Raw genomic sequence first — 18,373 nt, 5'->3', positions numbered from 1 at the left:
TTCAGTATTTCACTTTTAAATTCAAATAGCTATGTTCACTTTCATTCAAAAAATGAACCAATCAAATTTGTTGTAGTTCTACGCATGTACAACGGATTGTGACAAGTTAAAATTATTTGTATGGCGCGAGCGGCACAAACCTCGTGAAACGAATAGTAGTAGTGAAAATATATAAATAGTAAGAAAATATTGTAGTAAGTGTTTTTTTACCAAATTGTACATATTAAAAATTTTTTAATTCAATTATTCTTTCAAAAAGTATGTTGTTACCGTGTTAGTTTGTGTATTATTTAATGTTTAAGTAGATAAACAAATCTAACCTTTTACCAAAGTACTTCACCGGAATTGCAAAAATTAAAAAATTGTCAATTAATTGTTACAAATAAAAATGGTAAAACAGTGTAACAAGTAATAGGGGATACATTTTCATTTAAATATTTATAAATTGCATTCTACATAATAATTGTTAGATAGAACATCTATATTTTCAAATTTAAATTTAGATATTACAACAGCTAAATAGGTATATGTATAAACATCTATTAGATCTATATGAATCATCATTAAATTATCAGTAATTTAAATTTTATTGTTTTTTACGTAGCACAAAAATGACTCTCACAGAAATGGAACCGCTTAAAATACATTTAGATGCTTTAGAAATGGCAGGAAAAGTGGTAGACACACATATTACTGCAGATAGCAACTTTCCTTCTTTAATTAATCTTATGCGATATAATGTTCAAGGTATGTAATTGCTTTCTTCTATTTAATATTTAATTACAATTCAAATTATTAAACATTGAAATATCATTTTAGGTGGACCAACAGTTAGTGGTCTTGACAGTCATGATTATCCAAATGTAAATGGAATGTCAAAATGTTTTTTAAACATGAATCAAATGAAAGCGCATAGTAAAATTTCTTTACCATCTGAAATAATGGAACATTTTCATCGTATCCTTTTTAATATTAAACATTATAACATGTAACATGTATGTTTTGATATATGAAATATAATTCCTTATTATTTATTTAGACATGCAATGTCATTGTATGATGGGTCTTTTCACAGAAATATCAAAAGCATGGCTTACAATTGATAGCGATATATATGTTTGGTCATATGAGAATGAGTAAATATTTATTTCAAATTTTGTAAAATATATTCTTATAAATGTCAAATAATATTTATAATGCTAATACATTTTCAGGTCTGATGTTGCATATTTTGATGGATTAAATGAAACTATTATAAGTGTAGGTTTAGTGAAACCCAAATCTGGGGTGTTTCAATCTTATGTAAAATACTTATTGATTCTTACAACCACAGTGGAGATAACTATTCTTGGAGTTATGTTAACAGAAACAACTGAAGGTATTAAGATTTTTAAATTACTTTACAAATAAACTTGTCTAAACATTTTGTTTATTTTCTTAATTCTTGATTTAGGTGCTCCCCCTGAAATGCAACTGGTTCCTGAACCAATTTTTACAGTCACTACAGATGGTATTGGTATTACAACAATAGCAAATACTAATAGTGGAAGAATTTTTCTAGGTGGTAGAAATGGTTCTCTTTACGAAATATACTACCAGGTAAAATTAGTTAAACATTCATAAGTTTAATAATATAATAATCAAGTATTATGTTTTGGTTGTATAGGCAGAAAGTAGTTGGTTTGGAAAACGTTGTAAAAAAATAAATCATTCCGAAGGTCCATTATCATTTTTAGTCCCATCATTTGTTACTATTGCTTTGTCAGAAGAAGAAGCAATAATACAAATTTCGGTTGATGATACCCGTAATATTCTGTACACTCTTGGTGATAAGGGAACAATTGCAGTTTGGGATATTGATAATGAAGGTGCATCCAAAATTGCATCTTTATCACAAGCCTCTTTAGTACAAAATGCTGTTCACGTTGTTAAGTATGTTTATAAGTACTAAATAATTTTAAGTAACAACATTACTAATTAATTAAAAGTTTTATTGCTTCTTTCAGAACTTTGGATAGTAATAATTTTCGACCATTGGTGAGCATATCTGCTATTACAGAATCAGAGTCAGTACATTTAAACTTAGTTGTAGTTGCAGCTACTGGAACGCGTTTCTACTTCAGTTGTACTTCAGTTACTAATCCAACAACTAGACCACAAGGTCTTCAGTTAATACATGTTAGACTACCACCAGGCTATGCTGCTAATGCTACAGTAATGAGGCCAAGAAAGGTACAAATGGCACATTACAGAAAAGGTATGTCTTGTGTGTAACACTGAATTACTTTACTAAATAGTAAATGTCAGAGTTCTTGTGTAATGCAGTTTATTTATTATAGGAACTTTAATCCTTGTTTGTGGTGGAGATACAGAAACTGCTTTATGTCTAAGTAATGATGCTTACCCATTTACAACTTATTTAGCTGAAACTCAGAGTCCTTTATTACTTGATAGTCCAGTATGGGCCATGGCAGAAATTCTTGTAGAACCAGCTATACGTATTGAAAAACAAAGTACTTCTCAAGGGGAACCTCCTCTTATTGTAAGACAGCACATGGAAGCTCCTCGAAAATTTATATTTCTGACATCCCAGGTACAAATTTGAGTAAGAATTTTTTTTTATTGGACATATTCATTCACTAGTTGTTTTACAGGGCGCTATAATTTTTGTACAAGTTCGTCCAATGGATATATTGAAGCAGCTCCTACTAGAACAACGTGGGCCCGATACTGAAGCGGTTCGGGCATATTTTCAGTCACAAACATTAGAACAAGCATGTGCAACATGTCTTATTTTAGCGACGCTTGAAAGTTCTCAAAATGCCGAGGTATTAATCAGGGTTATATAAAGTTCATTTAGTAAAGAAACTAAATCATAATCACTATTTTGTTATTGTCAGTTGGCAGAGTGGGCAACAAGAGCATTTTTTTTATACGGTAGTCAACCAACGACCAACATTGGACCTGCCATCGATTTACATAATATAAACGCAGGTATTATTGAACTGATGATTTAAATCTTATATTTGTTTTGTTTATATGTATATATATGATACTCTCCAATCTAGGTGATATGCGCACTTCGACACCAAGAGTGCCAAACTATGATTCAAGACTGCAAGGATTTCGACCTCACGCACCACTTGGACTTAATACAGATATTTCTTTACAACAGTTTTCAGCTAAGCACAATGGCTTGTATTTATACGTAGGAAGAATACTTCGACCCATATGGAATATGCGGTGTATTAAGCAAGAAGTTATAAATAATAAAACGCAGGTAAAATAACTTATCATCGATTTCCACTGGTACTGTTATATACGAATGAATTCTATAATTACAGATCTCTAGTACAATTTCAACAAGACAAGTTAGTTGGATTCTAGGTCTCCTTCAAGCATTAAGATCGTTTCTCAATAAAAATACCCATATTACAAAGCAGTACGTATTTCATACTTCGTTTAACTGTAGTGATTACATACATTAAGCTGCTGTTGATTTTCAGGCATGGGACAACCAGAAGTATCTCCGACGGTTTTGAAACAACTATGGGTAGTCATTATCAAGAACCAATAGTCGAAGAAAGAAATTCCTTAGCTGCATTAAAAATCTTTATTATTCATGCCTGCGAAGTTTTAGAACTTTGGAGAATTTTATGTGAAAATAATCTAAATAATATTGTAAACTGTTTATCGAAGGTTATTAGAATGCAAACTACCATTTTTTTTATATAGACTCAGAAAATTTGTAACTGATACATAATCATTTTTATTTATAGGACCAGGTCAATCAATTTTCTACTGCTACATTCCGGGATTTAATTTTAATTGGCCATGAAATTTCTTCGTTGTTAATTATTCATCTTATAGATAGGTAAATTATCTAAAAATGAAATAGAGTATTTCGAAAAATGTCTTTATTCATTTTTTTCTAATACTCCACAGTTATCTTGGAGATAATGCTTCCATTGACATTATTAGTCAAAGATTACGGGAGGTTTGCCCAAATTTATACAGAAGCGAAGATGCTGTTTGTTCTAAGGTATGGAATTATAAATCATTGACCTTCTATAAGAAAAACACAGTTTAATCTTGATAGCTTTGCAAATTATAGGCCAATGAAATCATTTTAAAAGCAAAAAGTTGCACAAACCCAGAAGAAAAGGAATGTTATTTGCAATCTGCCTTAAAGGTAAATATATAAAGCTATCTTAATATTTATATATTATATTCTTCATTCGTTCTACTTACAGCTTTGTAAAGAAGTTGCCCCTATACTAAATTTAAGTGCAGTATGTCAACAATTTGTTGCCTGTCAGTTTTATTCGGGTGTATTGGAGCTATGTCTCTGCTGTGCAGAAAGAGTAGATCACAATAATGCTGCATTACATTATTACAAGAATAATGAACCAATTGAAGATCAAGAAGGACGATTTGCTTATATGAAAAGGTATTTGTTATATTCTGAGCAAAGCTTCTTATCATGATGATTTATTAATATAACTGTGTTTAAATACAGGACAGAAATTTATAAAGAATTCATTACACTGCTGGATCATCTTTATAATCAAAGCATTTCAAATCCGTTGACTCCAAGTATACCTAGCAGACCTGGACCTCCCCCTCAAAATGCTTCGACTGCACCTGTTACTCCTGCAAAGGAAATAGTAAGATACAGTTGGTTCTTCGCTTAATTAAGAAACAAGTGTCATCGATTCAATTTTGTTAATAATTCTTTATTTTAGTTACATAAAATGATCAATGACGCATTACATTCCTCATGTGAGATTCTTCACACATCAGTATATACCTGGATGATTGACAGAGGGCTTCACGGCGAACTCGTTGCTTTCGCAGCGCCTTCTTTAGAAGCGTACCTTACACGTTTTGATGCACCAAATTTACTTTGGCAATTTTATGAAAAAAATAAAAATCATGCTGCAGCAGCTAAAATTTTGGACTCTTTAGCTACTAAAGAGTAAGTAGTATCATAAACATGACCGAATATGAAACGTTTTATTTAATACCGCGTTTTACTTCTTACAGATCAAATATTCCATTGTCTCAAAGAGTTGAATATTTAACACGGGCAGTGGTTTGTATGCGAAGTGACCAAGCTGGTTATGCTCCATACCTTGGTATTTTTCTACGTGAATTGGAAGATAAAGTTGAAGTAGCTAGAATTCAACAACAGGTAAATATTTATAAATGATATAACAAAAATGATATACTTTTAATAATATTACGCGTAATTTCATTATTTCATAGATATTAGAGACAATTTACAATCAACATCTGCATGATAGACTTAGCGAAGATGCGCTTAAAGCATTAAAATTTTCGTTACTTGATATCACAAAGGTACGTAAAGATCATTGTATTACTATTTTATGAAACACTTATATTGCACTGGTCAATTAACTTGGGGTAATAATTATAGTTGTATGAAAAATATGCGGATCCTCTTCAATTATGGGAATGCAAATTATCTATAATTCACTGTTCCGGCCATCAAGATGCAATGTTAATTCAAGAAATTTGGACTAATATCATAAACAATGGTATTCGTTTTGTATGCTTCATTTCATCAGTATTATATTTATCGAAAAAGTATTGTAACCTATTGTTTTACAGAATTGAAAGCATCTACTGCATCCAATGCAGATGATAAAATGGCTATTTTAACGAGTAAAATTATATCCCTTGGACAAGAATACTCTGGATCGCCACATTGTTTCCCAGTTGGTAATAATAAAACCTTGACACAAGTTTCATGAGATAATTGTAACATTATATCATGAAATAATGAAATTGCAATAATATGTTTCAGACTTTTTAATAAAACAGCTGGAAATTAAAGCATGTAACTTGAATGTATTAAATACTGGAATTATATCTGGGTTTCTACAGTTAGGAGTTTCAATGGAGGATCTTTTAGATATTTACAAGTACATTTAAGCTATACTATAAGTTACTTTAATTTGCTTCATCAAACTGAAAAATGATTTGCATATTTTTGTTTCCAGAATGATCGGTAAAGATACTCGAACATGGTTAAATGAAGGAAATGAATTTCATCTTATAGAATCAACAGCAAATTTGGTTAATTATTTTATATCCCATTCTAATGTTACTAATAACTTCATCAGGTGAGTTATTGTAAACAGACCACAAATAAATATTGATTAAATATGTTATTTATATATCTACAGATATTTATGCATTAATGATATATTGAAGTCTACAAAATATATATAAATCATGTAATCAATAGACTGCAGATCTATATTGTGTAGACTTTAATGTATCACAATCTGTAGTCTATGTATAACATAACAATTGTTTTATTTTCGTTAATATTCACCAATCTGCTTACAGACGGAAAATAATAACAAAGTGTCAAGATGTCATTTCAAAGTGCTTAACCACTCTATATAGCAAACCACATGGACAGGAATTAATAACAAAACTTAGGTCAATTCAAAGTGTTCTAAATCGTATGTAAAAAGGTATTGTTTTTATAAAGAAATAACATTTTATAAAATTGTATAAATCATTGAATGAAAACATTTTGTAAGAGGATGTTATTGAGTAATATACAATGTAAATAAAAAAGTCACAGTTGCTCAAATACTTTCCATAAATTTGAAAGCGGCAATTTTTGTGTTGCAAACTAAAACTTTTTGAATTAATAAAGATCATTTCAGAAAATCTAATCAGTCATAATTGAAATTCAAGATGAAGTTTCAATATTTCTACTACATCCTTATACCTTCATTTTGCTGATCTTTTATGGGAATAAATTATAAAAAATTGTATTGTAAAACATTAATTTTTATGCACTGTAATGAACAGAATTAAGTCAGAAACAAAGAAAATATTAACATATTATAAAATAAAAACCATATAAATAATCATTAATTTTATATTTGTAATTAAATGTTATAAAATTATTGATTCTTTTCTACTTATTACTAATGTTACTTACTAATTACTTTTAAAGAAAAGACGTTAAACAAGAATACAGAAATAGGAAAGGGATAAGTTTGATTAGGAAAAAGGTGAATGATTTGTATTCCCGTGTTGTTCCAACGTAGTACTACGTGGTGGCTCTGAAAAGAGCCATGTTTTATAATAATCTTCGGACTCCAGTATTTTAAACAATCTCCTTGCCGATCGATCACCTGCCTCACTGGATTAGGGGTGAAACTGCACAAGGTGGCGAAACATTTCTGGTTTGCTTCGAACTTCTTTCCAAAGATCCTTCGTGTATACTCAACCAGAGCTGTTTTCGTCTTCCCTATCCGTTTGATCGACAATACTCGACGTTGGAAGTAACGGATCTACGTCCATTTCTTGGATGAGTACTTCTGTTACGTCCTTTGGTTCTGTAGATTTTCTCAAATGTTTTTTTAATTTTCGATGATCTTCTAATGCAGTTTCGCCACCTTCCTGCCACATCCTAACCCAATGCCGTACCGTTTTTTCACTGCAAGGAATTCGGTAACTAATTTCTTCTACGCTAAGTCCTGCATCCCAAAATGCGGTGATTCGCGCTCGTTTAACAATGCTAATATTAGGAGCCATTATACTTTATATAATTTAAAAGTAAGTTCAGAAATACCACTGGCGCGAACAAAATACTAAACTTCGAAGACTGAAGCACGCGAAGTGCGTAGTGAATCAGATAAAAAAGAAATCCCTACCACCGTCGTGAAAAAAAAACAATAATCAGACAAGTGGTGGAAAACTACTGCTTCAACACTTCCCCTTTATAAAGAAAACCTACGACCCGTTTAGCAAGAGAACATGCATGTTTCGCGCAACTTGGCTAACTTCAGCAGGCTTGTTTCTACCTACAACTCGGTCAGTCATATGCATGGTGGACAAAAGTATGAAAAAATATCAGTCAATCACAAAAATGTGATGATGTACGAAGTATAGAAAATGAAAGATCACTGGGTATATAGACGGAGTGCTACATGATCATTAATGCGCGTGCACGTTGCTCTTGATTATTAAGCATTCTTCGGCCAATCAGAAATAACATGTGCAGAATCAACGAAAACTAGTCGACTGTCGAATGTGTTCTCTCGTTGAACGGCCTATAAATACGCTTGCGCGTTGCATTTGGTTATGAAGTGTTGCGCAAAATAAACAGAAACTTTTCGGATGAGAAATGTGACCTCCCGTTGAATGAATAATAGCACTGTTTGAATTTCAAACTACACGCAAAAGCACAACAAATATCTACCTGTGACAAAAATAAAAGAGCAAAAAGAAAGAATTGCAGTTTTTTGTTGGACATTCGTAGACTTCTGCGAAAGAAACGTTGAAACTATTCTTATGTCATGAAACTCCCAGCTACAATCTTCATTCTGACTTGGTAGAATTATAAGATAATTGTAGAGTTGTAAAGCAGTTTTCAATGAGTGAAATTTAATAAAAAATAAGAATATGTCATTGTACTAAGTACTGACTAAACCTTTAAAGGTGGATCTTCGTAAGATGCGTATTAAACACGTGTTTGAGCTGAACATTAACCGCATATGTCTCGTAAATGGAAAAGCATAATTTATCATAACAGATCTAATGAATTTATTACAAACATATTAGAACATTAAAGAATCACAATTTATAAATGGATATTCTGAAAAAAGATTTGGATGACAAAATACGTACAGAAAATTATAATTATATATTTCTTACCTTTTCAAAAATTATATCACAAATAATATTATAGCACTCATTGAATAAAGCAAAGTGACAATTAGTTTACGGTTACATGGAGAAATATGTAATATTCTATATAAAAAGATCATAAATTCGTATAAAGCCACTTGTTGTAACTGAATTTGGTGGCAGCACTTACTCGTAAAAGAGACTGAAAACATCCAAATCCGGCTTGAATTTATGTGTGTTGGTATGTATGTACGAACGATAGTTTTGCTGAACGAATGATTTTGAAAAAATTATTTTATATGTATTATGAAACGAAGAAAATTAGTCAGTCCTTAATCATGCAGCATTTATAAATATATAGTTAATATCTTTGTGGTAAGATTACGGTCTTTTGTCAGGCGTATCATTTAATCCCTATGTATATAACCTTTTTCCTTGTCAATATGTAGTACATTAAGATTAGAACATTGAAAATTTATATACAAAGGAGAATTGCAACCCATCTATGTATGTGTGTAAAAGATAAAAGTTATATGTTTAGATTATAATACATGTTTATTTAATACTTGATACTTAACACATTGAAATTGTTAATGGTCTGTTAATGTTATTGCACCAGTAATACATCTATAACAATTTTATAATATGTGTTATCAAAATAATATTTTGACATGAAAATATAGAAATAAGTTCACATTATTAGAATTGTTTGTAAAATACAAATATTGCTTTTATTATTATTTTATCAATAATATTTTGTTCTATTGTAGATTACAGCCTAACTTGAATAGAGTCTTCTTAATAAGACGGCATGTTTGTAAGAGTCTGGTTGCGAATTCTCACGGGGGATGAATGAGGAAGAATTATTGAAACGGTCTGCTGCAGAGCGAGATAGAATATTTAGCTGCTACGACCGTGGAAGAGAAAATGGAGCAGAAATTGATCCTTGGGAAGATCCAACCTTTGAAGTTTATCATACCACCGACAGATATGGATTCATACAGTAATTACTTTTACAATAATCATAACAGATGTTCCATTATTTTTTTTGGTATATAAATTTTTTAATTTTTTAGTGATAAACGTTTACCACAAAAGCCAGACCCAAATGAAATTAAAACTCATCGAGTGGAAATGGAAAGATTGAAAAAATGGGAAAAAATGACAAAGCAATGGGATAGTCCCTCAACTAAAGAAAAGTTAAGGCGCAGAGTATATAAAGGTATTCCTAATAGATTTCGTGGGCAAGTTTGGGCATTGTTGCTAGGTATTAAAAATTTGAAAAAAGAGCAAGCAGGTAAATATGAAGAGATGTTACAACTTGCGCGACAATGGTCCACTGAAATAAGACAAATTGATGCTGATGTGGCTAGACAATATAGAGATCATATCAATTATAGGTACGTAAAATGCAATTATGTATAACTGTAAAAGTATTAGATATTCCAGTGTTTATATATTTTTCTACGTAATTAAAGTAAATTTCTGTTAATAGAGAAAGATATAGCATAAAACAACGATCTATGTTTTACGTCTTGGCTGCCTATAGTATGTACAATATGGAAGTTGGTTATTGTCAAGGAATGTCCGTGTTAGCTGGATTACTTTTATTATACATGGATGAAGAAGATGCATTTTGGGGTCTTTCTGTATTACTTGCAGACAAGAAGTATACCATGCATGGTCTGAATTGGTTTTATAATTATATCATTAAAAATGTTTTAAATTGCTTCTAAATAAATGTTCATATTTTTTTTAGGATTTTATGTTGATGGATTTCCAAAATTAAATCGTTTTATAGAACATCACGATAAAATTATGAATAAATTTTTGCCAAAATTAAAACGAAAACTTGATAAATGTGGTTGCGATTCTATTCTTTATGCATTAAAGTGGTTTTTTGTTGTTTTTCAAGAGAGGGTAAGGGAATATTCTATTACATATTAAGATATTGTAGGACATATATATATTCATATGCGATTATTTGTTTATAATAGACACCAGTAAGTCTTGGTCTTCGGATTTGGGATATATTTTTATTAGATGGCGATCGTATTTTACCAGCTATGGCATATACAGTTATGAAAATGCATAAACGTTTTCTTATGCCAATGGAAAGTTTAGATGAATTTTGTAATTATTTACAAATTAAGTTAGAAAAAGACTTTTGTTTCGACGATGACACAGTGATAAGCACCATGGAACGTAGTATGGAAGAATTAAAACGTTCTAAGCTAGATTACCCAGGCCCTCCCTTGCCACATGAGTTACCACGAATTCCATTTGGTACATTCAAAGAACCTTCATTTGCGAGTAAGGTAATGTGTGCCTATTGATATTAGTCAACGGTGTGATAATAAATGTTGAAGAATTACAATACATTAATTTTATGATTTAACTATATACGTATAGGTTGGTAGGCGTACCGAAGAATTTAGCGAAGCACAACATGTGATGCGTGAGTCTATAACACAGCGCAGAGACATGGTAGTAGTCGCTGACGATGATAGAGAAAGTACAACACCAGTTGAACAAACCAGTTGTGGTCTTGGCGGTGAGTTACGATTTAGTGAAAGTATAGTATATGGTAACACGAATACTCATCTTCTCCATTTGTCACAAGAAAGCATTATTAAAGATGAAAAGGAAAATCAGAATAGAGATTCAGATATTGATATAATGGTTATATACAATACTAGATTGTAAGATAGTTTTCACAGATAAGGTTTCGATGTTAAAAGTATTAAATACAATATTGCTCAATTTTACATACAGAACTTTACAAAAGAATACTATGTAAGATATATTTTGAAAACATTGCTACTACATAATCGTGAACAAACTTACATTGTATCAAAGATTTTCATTTATAACTCTTTTTTAATGCAATGAAATGAAAATGAAGAGTAGCAGAATGTGATTATTCTGTGAAATATCGCACTGTATTGAAATTTTATACGTAGCGGTACAAATAATAAGACTATATATAAGTTTAAAAAATCAATACATTAATGCATGTTGTACAATATTTCTTTTTGCATTACATTAGTATGTCAGGTTTAACCGGCATCATTTAGTATTAACAGTTACAACTATATTATTCTTAACATATAAATAAAACATATAACTTGTAAAGGAAGCATTTAAAGATAAAGACTTTTTTAACTTGGATGTATTACACTTACTATGCGAAGTTATTCTGTTGGAATATGTTTGTTTTAATATCCTGTTGTAGTATAATAAAAGTTACATATGTGTGCAGGAAGCAAATTCTCATTTGATCCAAGTCTTGATGATGGGGCCTCTCCCAATGGCTCACGTCGGTCATTGGCAGATACATCAGTTACCTCGACAGCTGATCTTTCTGTATTTAGTTCGGCGACACGGTCTCAAGCGTTAGATAATAGTCTTGATACTCAAAGTAATATTTCTAATGCTAGCTCTGGCAGTGGTGGCTTGCCCACACCCAGAGCGACACCTCATCAACCAAGTCCAGATGTTGTACGAATTTATGTACCATACACTTCACCTATATCTGGTTCGTATAAAGACGATCTTCCGCGTACCCTCCCACGATCTTTAGAAACCAACAGAATCCGCATAAGAGTTGACCCTGATCAAACACCGATAGTAGAAAATCTGAAACCATTTTCTTTAGAAAATCCAGAAATCGAACTAGATTTGAAATAATTAATATAATTATTTTTACCGCGATAGTTATATAAATTATACAAGGAAATTAATTCATGACATTACAATTAGTATTAAAAGTAGATTTAGGTAAACAGAATTCAATCTTTTGTTTTATCTATGTCTATATTGTAATATACGTAGAGACGAGATAGCGAAGAAAAATGGTTATCATATTAAGAACAGTGATAAACAGTAAACATTAAAACAAAACACGTGTACAATTTTCTTTTTCATATAGATAATCACAGAATCGCAGTCAACACATGATGTATCGTGACATTTCCTTTTCGAATGTAAATCAGTATACTGATATGCGTACTAGTCACGAATAATTGTACTAATTCATACCGAACACAAATCATTAGTTGTCCACTATGGCCTAATTTACCTTCATAAACCAATATAAATAATTTAAAACAGACAATATAGAATCATAAATTTTGATCTATTATTAGTCAATCAGTCAACGATATCTTCAACAATGAAACTTGTATATGTTATCAAATACTTTTAAAGATTTGAAACGCTGCATAATACTTGTCATACATCAAGTTATTATTATACGAAGTTATATTTCAAACGATAAGAAGATGGAACTTTATGCAGAATAAAAACGAATTATATGCTAAAGCTAATTATAGTATTTAGTAGTTACTTAAAAATGATAAAATTTCAGATTATTGTATGTATATTAATACATGTATAAGAAATTACGATAACATTATACATATATAGAAATGTAAACGTTAAGAGTAAAGTATACATAATTTCTGTAAAGTATGTTTCCAAATCTCTGCTTCTGATGAACGAGATATACAAAATATTTTGGGATATAGTAAAAATTGGCCATTGTACGTGCATATAGAAATATGAGTCAATTTTCCATAGTACATATAATACTAAAAATTATTTTGATTACTGTAGGTGCATAGGATTTCTTGAATAGTTATGATTATATTTTCAATATTGTGTATATTTCTTCGAAAATTGTTATTGTATACATTATAAAAGAGTATACATAAAGTTCCATACTCTAAGAGTATCTAATGATCAAACAATTTTGTGTTATTTTTTATAATACTAAAAAACAGAAGAAACTTATCTTAACAAAAATTTATATTTCTCATAATTACAAGTAGATAAATATCATAGTACATTGTTTTTCAAGTTAATTTCAAGCGCAACATATTAAATGCTGTCATTTAATTACAAAATCTTACTGCAGAAATTTACGTTTTATATAATAAAATATTTAAAATATGTAGTGATACATTAAATTCTGATTGTTAAAATTGTTAATATATTTAATTATTGGATTGATTTTTTTTTTTTGAGATTCAGAGTAATTCAGGTGATTTGTTAATTATTTGTTTCTAAAATGAAACTGAGTTGGTTAAATAATCTAATATGATTTCAATAATAGATAAAACTGGGGAAATTTTTAATTGATAGACTATTGTAAGATGATAATCATATCGTTTAAAAAATTACATTCTATTAATGTATTAAGTGCTATACTGCCACTTGTAATGTTAGTACTTTATTTATTTTAAGTTTCATTTTTTTACAACAATTACTAACAAATATATTGCTGTATATACATAGTATTTAAAGAAAGATGGAATCTTTCATTACATAGTATTTGAGAGAAATTCCTAGATCTGAAACGTGCAAGATATTTGTCAGAACCTTTGCCAAGGAATGTGAATATTGAACAGTCCTTTAATATGCTGCATATTTATTGTTTAAATGTACAAAGACATATTTTAGGTCAAAATAACTGTAATGAAAATGTGCTTCATTATTAATTGGTTCTGTTGAACATTCCTGGACATACAGTATTCCTTAATGTATATAGAATATGAAACTTACAACTATTATGGTGATAATATAAACCTGACAGCAATCACTTGTTATATCTAATAGTATAAGGTAATATTTGCTAAATAAATATTAAATGTTAATAGTTTGAACCTTTATCACATTGTAAAGAAGGCTAACCAAACAGTGTACAGTTCTATGATAATCTTTTCCTAATGGTTGCATGACATTAAATCTTTTGAGAAATTGAAATGAAATAGATCAATAAAATTATGCACAAAGTATTGATAAACACGGAATTGTATAGCTGTGAAAGAATTAAAATAAATTAAATAAGTTATATAAATTTACCTTCGATAAGTACATTCCTTTTATTAAAATGAATACATAGTTATTTGTCAATTCATAGAATTATTTACAGTTCAATTATCACTTTAATTGTTTACACAAATATTTATACACGATTTGTTGAAATTATAAGTAATGAATATTTGTTGTTTTAAAAACACCGCAAATATTTACGTGTATTTCGTATTAATAATGTAAAATGTAATACGAAATAAATTCCATAAATTTAAATGTTACGTTTTGATAAAAATTTTGATACTGCATTACTTTATTTTAAATCATGAATATTCAAAATATTTTAGAACCAGATTATTTTAATATACAAAAATAAGTTTGTATAATGTAAACAACAAAATAAATTATAATTTTATTCGCATGTAGATGAATAATGATTTTGACATCAAAGGTAATGCCTAAAGACAAAGAAATGAAACCTTAGGGAGTTAAAATATATGCCCAAGATATTATAATTATAGTATGTAAGATGTATTGTGCTTAGTAATGCACGTTTCTTACATTTATAAGTAGCATTTTATTCCAGTTTAAAATATAATTTTGTGGTACTGTTAAAGCAAAATTACCATGTGTTTATTAAGTTATAAGTAAAGCAGCATTAAACACATTTAAATATTTTCAGTATAAGGTTTTGTTACTTAAATTACTTTTAAAGTATATGTTAAAAAAGAATTGATTGTTTTGTTCATTATTCACATTCGTATACCGTACTATATATCAATTGAAATTCAGATGTAATACTGATGAAACAAATGTAATAATTAAAACTATAGTTCCAGTTCCAGTTGATATTTTTTTTACAGAATTAAAAAATTCGCAACATAGTATAGGCTTCTGTGTATTATTCATAGAATACTTAGACAGATACAATGTAATTAATAATGCAATACTCATGTAATTTCTTTATGCCTGATAAATCATGTTGTAAATTGATTAAAACTATTCAATTAATAAATAATAAAGATGATGAATCAAATGCTTAGTTATTTTCAGAAATTTTACTTTTTTCCATTTAGCATTGATTTGCAAATTGTACTTGTACGAGTGATGTATATGTTGAGATACATTTTTAACTCTGTTCTTTAACAACTAACTTTCAAATCTGCATAAAAGTTACTAAAATACTATCACAGTAAATTTATATTATGTTAATTCTCTACTAAGTTTACTTCCATACATAATTAAAACAATACATGTAACAATTTTGTTCATATTTATGAATTTATTGTATTTATATATATTTATAACAGATTTTCATATAAATTCTACAAAAAATAATTTCGTAAAATAATTAGTTTGCACAAAATTAATGTAGTTTAAAAGAAAACTGGCTTCCTTCCAATTTACATAGTATATACACGAAATATTACATTATGCATTTCAATAGACTTTGAGCAGTTTTTGTTCAACTTGTGAATATTAATTTTTGTACAAGAAAAATATTAAAGGTAATTATTTTATTTGAACAATAATTTAAATGCAGTTACTGGATACAGAAGCAAATGTGGGTTTTGGAAATGATAAATTGTTTATTAATATTTATATTCATTGAATGCTTGTGCGTCAATTAGGTTTCAATGTAAAGTATATTTTTCAATGGTACACAAAACCCAAGAAAAAGTCATTCAATAAATTTAGTGAAGTATTCCAATGCAACAATATACTGTAATAGTAACTTTACAAAAAGAAAATATATATATATATTTATATATATAGCAGAGAAGTGTTTTTACTGTTAATCTTTCAAATACAAGTTAATGTAATATTATTACTATGTTGTACTTTGCAACTGGAAATTATATTTATTAAGAGGTATTGGTTTTCCATTAATTATCACTTGTGGTCCTGTGTAATAACGCCATAAAAGACTGTTTCCTCGCTTTAACTGATTGGTGGCAGAAAGATGAGACCAGCAATCTAACCAGTTGTTATAAATTGGCATTTGTGGAGGAAGACCAGCAATTAACCTTAATAAATAAAATTCGATAAATTAATATCTGTTTTGCTTCTTTCAAAGTACATCTTATGTCCATGTAGCACTAGTATTTTAAATGAACTTACCCACAATTATTAACTGCCATACAGTGTGATACCACTAAAAATGGATATGTAATTGTTGTTGCTGCAAACTGGTAAAATATTTGTGATTATTTCATTGTTGGTGTTATATTATGTGTATCATAATTTAATAATTTACTTACTCTCATGATGGAAACTACGAATGGTTTTAATGCACGGTCACTTATAACATATTTATCAATAACATAGGTAGAAGAACTGACTAGTAACAATGCAGCAGCATTTCCAATAAGACGGGGCACTAATCCTGCATAATATCCCATAATTCCATTTTCCTTGTACACTTCCACAAACGATCTAAATAATCCGCTATTAGTGAATAAAAGAAACAAAATAGTTATAGAAATAATGCATCTACAATTAGTATCAGAATGTATGTGTTTCATGTTGTTTAATTAACTATACTTGTATTTTCTTTCTGCGCCAACAAACTGTGCCATCATCCTCAATGCAATAACATCCAGGGGATGACTAAGTATAATTCCAATTGTTCTACTAATTAGATCTCGTATGAATTGATATATGCAGTTTTTACGTTCATGTCTATAAACAAATAAAAAATTTTAATTTATCATGTTTATAGAATTGTTAATTTTAGATATTATGATATACACATATACATATATTTACTCTTCTCTTTGACATTCATCGTAAGTATCTGTATTTTGTTCGTCGTTAAATTTTATAAGCTTGGAGGTTTTTTCAAAAGCTACAGCACTTACAGTGTAGGCACATAATTTTGGCATAAGGCCACAATAACATCCAGTAAATCCATCCACACTTTTTATATACCTAACTGTAAAGTAATAAAATGACAAAAATGTATTGATTAAATATCAAATAAATTGTGCTTCCATGACAAAATAATTTCAACATGTTTTATAATCTGTAATGGTAAGGGCAAAGCAAAGTGTTACAAAGTACTGTACCCATCAAAGAAAAATGAAGACATATTATTATTAAAAATGTGTTTACCGTATTGAAAAATATTAGGTAAAGCTAAAGCCGGTTGTCCAAATAAAGTAGTTGTTGGTCGTGGTGGAATGGGTTCATATCCTATCTATTATATTACAAATAAAAATTATTGACTTACGATAATCCTGTCTTTTTTAAATGGTATATCTACTGTATGTATTTACCTGTATTAAAACTTTAGCATATTCAATTGGATGCGAAACAGTATTTGTTAACATACGAAATGCGATATCGGGCCATAACGGTTCATCTTCCGGGGATATCATATTTAATAAGAATTTATCCTGTTTAAGTATCAGTTACTCTGTAGTATTGTTTATTTAATGATTTTGAAGAACGGTTCCAGTTAAGCTTCAATTAATGCATTGAATATGGTATAGTTCTCCCATTAAGCAAACGCATGCTCGCTACTGTCTTTCGCATTCGGAAACTGTTGGAAACTAGGTAATGTCACCAATATATTCCGAGATAGTAAGTAAAAAGAAATAAATTGTACATTTATAATTTTGCTAGATACGAAACTCAATCATATTTATCAAAAACAAGTGAATGCACTGTATGAATATGTTCAAAGACAGAATACTGTCCAATTAATGTTCTGTACAATTTCATTTTTTTATACATTAAGTTTATGAAATTTATTCGAATATTCTGTTCTATAATAATTTTATGAATGAAGAGACGCGTTAAAAATAGATACAAATTACGTGAATTTTGAAAATTGGACATTACGTTGTATACAGCGCTCTCTACTGAGGAA

The 18,373-nt window shown here is 29.4% G+C and overlaps 4 protein-coding genes across 12 annotated transcripts; 2 read left to right on the top strand and 2 right to left on the bottom strand.

The window, feature by feature from the left end:
• Positions 1–90: 90 nt before the first annotated feature.
• Positions 91–6,716, top strand: Nup154 (nuclear pore complex protein Nup154). 3 transcript variants are annotated; one of them, XM_012282536.2, is made up of 27 exons: positions 91–178; positions 605–747; positions 820–957; positions 1,040–1,136; positions 1,215–1,378; positions 1,454–1,599; positions 1,667–1,932; positions 2,007–2,257; positions 2,340–2,593; positions 2,655–2,828; positions 2,901–2,994; positions 3,069–3,280; positions 3,345–3,442; positions 3,507–3,699; positions 3,780–3,874; positions 3,946–4,042; positions 4,115–4,192; positions 4,254–4,450; positions 4,520–4,667; positions 4,746–4,978; positions 5,047–5,194; positions 5,269–5,361; positions 5,441–5,561; positions 5,635–5,745; positions 5,831–5,948; positions 6,027–6,149; positions 6,379–6,716. In XM_012282536.2, the coding sequence occupies exons 2-27, from the start codon at positions 612–614 to the stop codon at positions 6,503–6,505; spliced, it is 3,912 nt and encodes a 1,303-aa protein (XP_012137926.1). In that variant the 5' UTR covers positions 91–178; positions 605–611; the 3' UTR covers positions 6,506–6,716. The 3 variants fall into 3 exon arrangements, with proteins under 3 accessions (XP_012137926.1, XP_012137924.1, XP_012137925.1); XM_012282534.2 differs by having other exon boundaries at positions 100–194; XM_012282535.2 differs by lacking the exon at positions 91–178 and adding an exon at positions 234–523.
• Positions 4,476–8,851, bottom strand: LOC105662141 (uncharacterized). Of its 4 annotated transcripts, XM_076529309.1 has the most exons (4): positions 6,989–7,789; positions 5,045–5,177; positions 4,811–4,904; positions 4,476–4,653 (listed from the first exon to the last, which is right to left on the bottom strand). In XM_076529309.1, the coding sequence occupies exon 1, from the start codon at positions 7,585–7,587 to the stop codon at positions 7,276–7,278; it is 312 nt and encodes a 103-aa protein (XP_076385424.1). In that variant the 5' UTR covers positions 7,588–7,789; the 3' UTR covers positions 4,476–4,653; positions 4,811–4,904; positions 5,045–5,177; positions 6,989–7,275. The 4 variants fall into 4 exon arrangements, 3 of the variants coding, with proteins under 3 accessions (XP_076385424.1, XP_076385423.1, XP_076385422.1); XR_013037398.1 differs by lacking the exon at positions 6,989–7,789 and adding an exon at positions 8,710–8,851 and having other exon boundaries at positions 4,811–5,177; XM_076529308.1 differs by having other exon boundaries at positions 4,750–5,177.
• Positions 8,106–12,587, top strand: RN-tre (Related to the N terminus of tre oncogene). 4 transcript variants are annotated; one of them, XM_012282538.2, is made up of 8 exons: positions 8,106–8,386; positions 9,453–9,685; positions 9,759–10,082; positions 10,178–10,365; positions 10,442–10,602; positions 10,680–11,000; positions 11,095–11,236; positions 11,945–12,587. In XM_012282538.2, exons 2-8 carry the CDS (start codon positions 9,531–9,533, stop codon positions 12,370–12,372), a joined length of 1,719 nt encoding a protein of 572 aa, XP_012137928.1. In that variant the 5' UTR covers positions 8,106–8,386; positions 9,453–9,530; the 3' UTR covers positions 12,373–12,587. The 4 variants fall into 4 exon arrangements, with proteins under 4 accessions (XP_012137928.1, XP_012137927.1, XP_003702038.1 ...); XM_012282537.2 differs by lacking the exon at positions 8,106–8,386 and adding an exon at positions 8,785–8,923; XM_003701990.3 differs by lacking the exon at positions 8,106–8,386 and adding an exon at positions 8,918–9,057.
• A 3,412-nt stretch (positions 12,588–15,999) lies between these two features.
• LOC100881571 (mitochondrial carrier homolog 2) lies at positions 16,000–18,130 on the bottom strand. Its single transcript, XM_003701989.3, has 7 exons — positions 17,778–18,130; positions 17,614–17,698; positions 17,269–17,434; positions 17,044–17,181; positions 16,761–16,947; positions 16,621–16,688; positions 16,000–16,526 (listed from the first exon to the last, which is right to left on the bottom strand). The coding sequence occupies exons 1-7, from the start codon at positions 17,877–17,879 to the stop codon at positions 16,331–16,333; spliced, it is 942 nt and encodes a 313-aa protein (XP_003702037.1). The 5' UTR covers positions 17,880–18,130; the 3' UTR covers positions 16,000–16,330.
• Positions 18,131–18,373: the final 243 nt, after the last annotated feature.

This window comes from Megachile rotundata, chromosome 3, assembly GCF_050947335.1.
Source record: "Megachile rotundata isolate GNS110a chromosome 3, iyMegRotu1, whole genome shotgun sequence".
In the NCBI taxonomy this organism is placed as follows: domain Eukaryota; kingdom Metazoa; phylum Arthropoda; class Insecta; order Hymenoptera; family Megachilidae; genus Megachile; species Megachile rotundata.
The sequence above is the reverse complement of the archived record's forward strand: the minus strand, read 5'-3'. Positions and strand labels throughout refer to the sequence as shown.